This window comes from Physeter macrocephalus, chromosome 12 (assembly GCF_002837175.3).
Source record: "Physeter macrocephalus isolate SW-GA chromosome 12, ASM283717v5, whole genome shotgun sequence".
Lineage (NCBI taxonomy): Eukaryota > Metazoa > Chordata > Mammalia > Artiodactyla > Physeteridae > Physeter > Physeter macrocephalus.
In genome coordinates, this window is record NC_041225.1 from 90,331,337 (window position 1) to 90,339,223 (window position 7,887).

General features: G+C 38.2%; 1 protein-coding gene across 4 annotated transcripts in view; it reads left to right on the top strand.

Moving 5' to 3' along the window:
• The first annotated feature begins 3,046 nt into the window (after positions 1–3,046).
• The window catches only part of LOC102977048 (RNA/RNP complex-1-interacting phosphatase-like), a 40,779-nt gene continuing 35,938 nt past the window's right edge, over positions 3,047–7,887 (top strand). For 3 of the 4 annotated variants that reach the window (XR_003682297.2, XM_028496785.2, XM_024117650.3), the window contains exons 1-2: positions 3,047–3,282; positions 5,910–6,042. Coding sequence is in view for 2 of the 4 variants with exons in the window: in XM_028496785.2 (XP_028352586.1) it covers positions 3,182–3,282; positions 5,910–6,042 (234 nt within the window). In the remaining 2 variants the exon portion in view is untranslated. Of the gene's footprint in view, positions 3,283–4,755; positions 4,832–5,909; positions 6,043–7,887 lie in introns of all 4 variants that reach the window. The other variant, XR_002890845.3, reaches the window with a different exon arrangement.

Consider the following 7,887-nt stretch of genomic DNA (forward strand, 5'->3'; position numbering starts at 1 on the left):
AGAGGAAAATATAGGCAGAACACTCTATGACATAAATCACAGCAAGATCCTTTTTGACCCACCTCCTAGAGAAATGGAAATAAAAACAAAAATAAACAAATGGGACCTAATGAAACTTAAAAGCTTTTGCTCAGCAAAGGAGGCCATAAACAAGACCAAAAGACAACCTTCATAATGGGAGAAAATATTTGCAAATGAAGCAACTGTGAAAGGATTAATCTCCAAAATTTACAAGCAGATCATGCAGGTCAATAACAAAGAAACAAACAATACAATCCAAAAATGGGCAGAAGACCTAAATAGACAGTTCTCCAAAGAAGATATACAGATTGCAACAAACACATGAAAGAATGCTCAACATCATTAATCATTAGAGAAATGCAAATCAAAACGACAATGAGATATCATCTCACACCGGTCAGATTGGCCATCATCAAAAACTCTAGAAATAATAAATGCTGGAGAGGGTGTGGAGAAAAGGGAACCCTCTTGCACTGCTGGTGGGAATGTAAATTGATACAGCCACTATGGAGAACAGTATGGAGGTTCCTTAAAAAACTACAAATAGAACTACCATACGACCCCGCAATCCCACTACTGGGCATATACCCTGAGAAAACCATAATTCAAAAAGAGTCATGTACCAAAATGTTCATTGCAGCTCTATTTACAATAGCAAGGACATGGAAGCAACCTAACTGTCCATCAACAGATGAATGGATAAAGAAGATGTGGCACATATATACAATGGAATATTACTCAGCCATAAAAAGAAATGAAACTGAGTTATTTGTAATGAGGTGGATAGAACTGGAGTCTGTCATACAGAGTGAAGTAAGTCAGAAGGAGAAAAACAAATACCGTATGCTAACACATATATATGGAATCTAAGAAAAAAAAATGTCATGAAGAGATTAGTGGTAGGACAGGAATAAAACACAGACCTACTAGAGCATGGACTTGAGGACATGGGGAGGGGGAAGGGTAAGCTGTGACGAAGTGAGAGAGTGGCAGGGACATATATGCACTACCAAATGTAAATTAGATAGCTAGTGGGAAGCTGCCGCATAGCACAGGGAGATCACCTCTGTGCTTTGTGACCACGAGAGGGGTGGGATAGGGACGGTGGGAGGGAGGGAGAATGTATATGTATAACTGATTCACTTTGTTGTAAAGGAGAAACTAACACACTATTGTAAAACAGTTATACTCCAATAAAGATGTTAAAAAAAAAAAGCAGCACACATGTAAAAAAAAAAAAACAATAAATGCAGGAGAGGGTGTGGAGAAAAGGGAACACTATTGAACTATTGGTGGGAATGTAAATTGATACAGCCACTATGTAGAACAGTATGGAGGTTCCTTAAAAAACTATGAAAGAACGACCATACGACCCAGCAATCCCATATATACCCTGAGAAAACCATAATTCAAAAAGAGTCATGTACCAAAATGTTCACTGCAGCTCTATGTACAATAGCCAGGACATGGAAGCAACCTAACTGTCCACCATAGGATGAATGGATAAAGAAGATGTGGCACATATATACAATGGAATATTACTCAGCCATAAAAAGAAACGAAATTGGGCTTCCCTGGTGGCGCAGTGGTTGAGAATCCGCCTGCCAATGCGGGGGACACGGGTTCGTGCCCCGGTCCGGGAAGATCCCACATGCCGCGGAGTATGCTAACACATATATATGGAATCTAAGAAAAAAAAAAGGTCATAAAGAACCTAGGGGTAAGATGGGAATAAAGACCTACTACAGCATGGACTTGAGGATATGGTGAGGGGGAAGGGTAAGCTGTGACAAAGTGAGAGTGGCATGGACATATATACACTACCAAATGTAAAATAGATAGCTAGTGGGAAGTAGCCACATAGCACAGGGAGATCAGCTAGGTGGTATGTGACCACCTAGAGGGGTGGGATAGGGAGGGTGGGAGGAAGGGAGACTCAAGATGGAAGAGATATGGGAACATATGTATATGTATAACTGATTCACTTTGTTGTAAAGCAGAAACTAACACACCATTGTAAAGCAATTATACTCCAATAAAGATGTTTTAAAAAAAGAAATTAGAAACTAAAAAGTAAAGCTAATGAAAAACTTTTGTTATTATAAATAACAATGGAATTTAGTATGCTATTATACCCTCAGACCTACTGTAGGACATGCTGTTCTTTGGTGTTCCACTTGTGGCAGGATTCATAGTTTTTCTAACCGGTACAGATCCCTATGCCTGATACTGTGAGGAAATGTTATACTTGAGCTCCACTCTTATCTCTCTCAGGCATTTTTTGGTATTGTCTAAAATGTAAATACATCCTGTCAACCTCCAGCATGATAACAGGCACATAATAGAAACCCAATAAATGTTTCACTGTGAGTGGAGTATAACTTGATAGAATATTTTTGAAGGTTGATTAGGTAGATTAGATTGATTGAAAATCTTTGAATATTTTAAGTTTGCATCTCTTTCATTCCAGAAATTCTATATCTAGAAATTTATATATAGCTATATACATGTATAAAGAGGTTCACATTGCACCCTATCTGTACAAGAAGACAAAAACAAGAAAAAAAACCCCAAACTGAAAACAACTAAAAGTCCATCAATATTGCACTGGTCATATAAATAATGTAATGTTATGCAGCTATTGAGGAGAATAGAATGGATGTACGCAAAAATTGACAGGGAAAATCACTATCCAAGACAGATTGTGGACTATTTATAGTATGCTGCGCATATATAAAATACGGGATATCCGTTACATACAAATACTTTCATACAAGACACAACAAGTGTGAATGTAAGCACTTGGGAAATATCTGAAAGAACCACACAAGAAACTGGGAGAGTGGGACAACTTTCCGTGTCCCATATGAGTGGAATTCTGAAGGGTACACACACGAACTAATGGACCTCTGCTACCAGCCTCCGGCTAAGAAGGGAATTGCAGGCATCCGAGTCCTCTTTACTAATCAAGCGTCTCAGTCGGTTGTCGTGATGACGTCATCTCGACGGGCGGTGGCGCATGCGCAGTAGAAGGAAGTCCGCGAGCTCCGTGGGTTTGTGCCTAGGCGCTTGAGGTTCGGGGCCTTCAGCTGGCACCGGGGGCGCTGCGTTGGCGAATTTGGCACTCTTGGCGTTGGGTGGGTGGCATCTTGGGGGTCACATGAGCCAGTGGCATCATGCCTGCGGGCGCTGGGGTCAGGGTCGCGGTTTTTCCGGACGTTCGTCGGTCAAGAGGACGGGCGGAAAGCACATCCCGGAAAGGTAATACGCCTTGGCCCCTGGGCGTTGCGGGTAGAGCTCAAAGCCCCTGGGCCTGGGCTTCGTGTCTTGTGCTCTCTCCTGACACTGTTGCCCCCGCGCGCTGCCCCGTCCGCGCTGTGCTACGGGGTATTGGTCGTCTCGCGGCTCAGTTCACAGTAGCTGAAAGGTACAGTGTATGATGTTCTGATTTCCCCCCATCGTTTTAAAAGGGAGGCTCTGGCCATTGCCCCTCGGGTAAAATGCAGAGGGACTGCCTTTTAAGATGGGACTGTCAGTGTTGGGGACACTCCTTAATTACCAAAATGGAATCCCCTTCAATTCCTCAAGCTGTGTTGTTTTGGCACAGAAAATGTAAGGAGGAGCTGGAAGTAAGTGAGTGAAAAAACGCACCGGTACCGCCAAATTTTCCATCGAAGCAGTTGATTTGTGTTGTCTCTAGGAATAATAAAGGGCGTACTGTTGCTTCCTAACCGGTGTCATTTGAGAGATCTACCTCTACGTTAAAATGATTAATTTTGAGACTTTGCTCATGTGTGCAGTACACCCTTTAATTCCCTAAGACCTTCCTTTCCTCCATCTCATACCCCATTAAGCCTGCTTCTGTTTATCTCCTGAATTTCTTTTGAATCTGTCAACTCTTTCTCAACATCCTAATACTGAGCTTGCCTGTCTGTTGCAATTAGGTCCTAACTAGTGTCCATATATCTTGTTTCCTTCCAATCCATTCTTCACACAAGAAACCTTAAAAGCAAGTTGGAACATTGCTCATAAACATCGCTCAAAAACATTGTCAATCCATTCTTCACACAAGAAACCTTAAAAGCAAGTTGGAACATTGCTCATAAACATCGTTCAGAAACGTTGTTTTGAGAATAGAAAACAAACTGTTGGCCTTTAAGACTCTGAGTGGTCTAGAATCCTCTCTGCTCCTCTAGCCCCATTTGTGCCACTTTTGCCTTCACTTTCTATGCTTCAGATACACTGAATTAACCTTAGTTCTAACTCATCTTACAGAAGTCAGTTTAGATATTATTTTTCTCCGTGATTCCTAGCATTAAGGAATGTTATTATAAGGTTTTGTATGAGGACTAAAAATAAACTGTGAAGTGGAAGAATTGAGTTTAAACTATTTCAGTCAACACGCATGTATTAATGATACCTTAGTAGTCAACACCGGGCTAGGTTTTATCAGGGATACAGAAGTTCTGGCCATCTCTGGTTTTAGATGTCCCTTATTTGTTGAGACCTTTGCATTGTTTTGTTGCCTTTTATCTGTTTTCAAGATGGGAAAACAGGAGCAAGGGAAGTATAGGTTATTACTAGGTGGGGTTGAATAAGTGGGGCAGCAAAATGCAAAGCAGAAAGAAGAGGGACCTACTATAGAGCGACATGATTTCCATTTTCAAGGCGCATTCATCCTATGCAGGGAGACAGCCTAACATAAAATTTGCCTAACAAAAAATATATTAATAGGTGGAAAGACTATCTCCCAGTTGGACAGTGGATGCCTGGGACTCGTTTCATTGCTTTCAAAGTTCCTTTAAAATAGGTAAGCGAAAGTTAATACCGTATGCTTCCAGAAATCTGAATTCACCATATAGAGCCCTGGCTCTCAACCCCGTCCCACTCCATTTTCCCTTTTTATAGCAAATACTTTTTAATACCTCCTTTACTATCCAGAAATGGAATTCATAGATAAATACAACCTACTTTTGTACTTAATTTAAAAAAAAAACCAATGTAATGCCCTAACTGTAAATAAAGAATAAAATAATTTATAAGAAACTAATATGTATCTCAGTATGTAAATGTTTGGGGATGACTATACTAGAAATAAAGAAATAGTCAACTGTAAATAAAGAATAAAATAATTTATAAGAAACTAATATGTATCTCAGTATGTAAATGTTTGGGGATGACTATACTAGAAATAAAGAAATAGTCAGTTACTTGTACCATGAATGCAATAAACTATGGACTTCGATTGATAATGATGTGTCAGTGTTGGTTCATGAATTCTCACAAATGAAGCACACTGGTATGACATGTTGATAATGGGGAAGGCTCTGTGGGATGAAGGAGAGAGGGTATAAGTGGGAACTGTGTACTTTTTGCTCAGTTTTGCTGTGAATCTCAAACTGCTCTAAAACTAGTCTACTAATTTTTAAAAAAAAGTGTGTTGCTGGCACTTGAATAACCAAACAGATCAATGGAACAGAGTACATAAATAAGCCAAATACATAAAAGAATACTTAGCAGTGAAAGCCATCCTTCATATAGGTAGATATTCAAGAAGTATTTATTTATGTGTCTATTTACAGGCACTCTGCTTGGAGCTGGCAATACAGTGGTAGGCAAACTTGCTGTGGTCCCTGCCTTCTGGGATTTTACAGCCTGGGTAGGAGACCAACATGAAATAAACAAACATAGAAATAAATAAATAGAAGTGAGCTTATTTTCTTGTGTCTAATCTCTCTGGAAGAAAGGATTGTAATACCGCTTGTAAATTCCAGAGAGGGAAACTTTACTTTGAATCTCATATGTTAGCATCACAGGGTTTGAATAAATGGATAATATAATAAAGGATTTTAAACACATGTTCTTCCTTATTTTATTCTTTCTGACAGAGTTTTGAAAAGAACCTTGCTCCAGAAGAATGCTTTTCCCCCTTGGATCTTTTTTATCAAACTCCGAGAACAGAATGAAGAACTTGGGCTGATTATTGACTTATCATATACTCGCCACTATTATAAGCCAGAGGTAAATGGAACCTGTAATTGAAAATGACCTTCTTTCTGATACTGTAATAATTCATATAATTCAGTACTTATCATCTTATGCTAAGGTGAATCCTGGCCTTCTTTCATGGGTTCAAAAAGGGAAGCTAGTGGTTTCCTTAAATACACATTTCTAATTGCTGTTTCAAAATGAGACTAAAGACATGAATTGAACTATAGTATTTGGCAGTAGGCTCTAGATATGCTTAAGAAATTCTATAAGCTTCCATGTTGTATATTTTGAAAATGAAGTAAACTTTTAGTAAGAATAGTAGTAGCCTAAAAAGAAAGAAAGGTATGTCCATTATGTCTTTAGCATTTATTTTAAGCAGTTGCCTGAGCATGTTTAAGCATCACGGTAAAAGACAATTGTTCTCTAAGTTTTATGCTTTCTTTTCCTAATACCTTCTGATATAGTACAGACACCCATATATTCTCTTGGCCCATATAGGACATACCAGTGCAAAAGAATTATCCTTCTTCTGACCTGTTCCATGGCCTTGGGAGACAGTAACACCTAATGTTTTTAATATTTGTATAGCAGTTTGCCATTTAGAAAGTGCTTTCATATCCATGAACTTAGTTAATCTTCACAGGAATCCTTTGCTGTTGAAGTGGAAGTAGTACTGATATCTCCTACTGAGTGCTTACTCTGCACTAAGCTCAGAGGATAGACAACTACAATTACTAATTTTACAGATGACGAAACTGGCTCTAGGAAAAGGAAGAATTGAAATTTCAACTCAGTTATTCCTCTGTTTTTTTATTGTGGTAAAATATACATAAATCATATTTATTTTAACCATTTATAAATATGCAGTTCAGTGGCATTAAATACAGTCACAGTGTTGTGTAAACATCACACTGTGTATAACCAAAACTTTTTCATCATCCTCAACAAAAACTGTAACCATCAAACAGTAACAACCCCATTTTCCCTCCTACCAGCCCTTAGTAACCTCTATTCTATTTTCTGTCTCTATGAATTTGCCTATTCTAGGTACCTCTTGTAAGTGAAATCTACAATATTTGTCCTTCTCTGTCTGGCTTATTTCACTAAACCTAGTGTTTTCAAGGTTCATCCATGTTATAGCATGTAACAAAATGCCATTCCTTTCTTGGCTTAATAAATCCCACTGTGTGTATATATCATAGTTTGTTATTCATTCGTTGATTGACACTTGGCTTGTTTCCACCTTGTAGCTATTGTGAATCAGGCTGCTATGATCATTGGTGTACAAATATTTGTTCAAATCCCTGCTTTCAGTTCTGTTAGATGTGCAATGTAGGTAGTAGCAGAGTTGTTGGATCATATAGTAGCTCTACGTTTAGCCATTGAGAAACTGCCAAACTGTTTTCTACAGTGTCGTCTTGTTTTTAAACAATTATCACAAATGTTAAACATATACAAAAGTATACAAAATACTGTGAGTGTTCCTTATATACCCATAACTCATCCAGCTTTAATATTTACCAACTGATGGCTGTCACGTTTTATCTATACGCCCACCTGTTTCACCCTATTCCATATTATTTTTAAGCAGCTCCGAGACAACATGTAATTACCCCTATACATTTTGGTATGTATATTTAAAATATAGAACTTTTATTTCTTAATATCATTTTTTAATATTAAATACCCAGTGAGGCTCAAATTTGCAGTTGTCTCCTAAATGTCATAAAAATTGTTTTTAAGAATTTTAATTTAGATCCAAATAAGGTCCACACTTTGCCATTGATTGTTAGGTCTCTGAAGTCTTATTTAATCTATAGGTTCTTCCTCCATGTCTCTCTCACTTTTTTTTTCCTCCTTGAATTTTATTTTTAA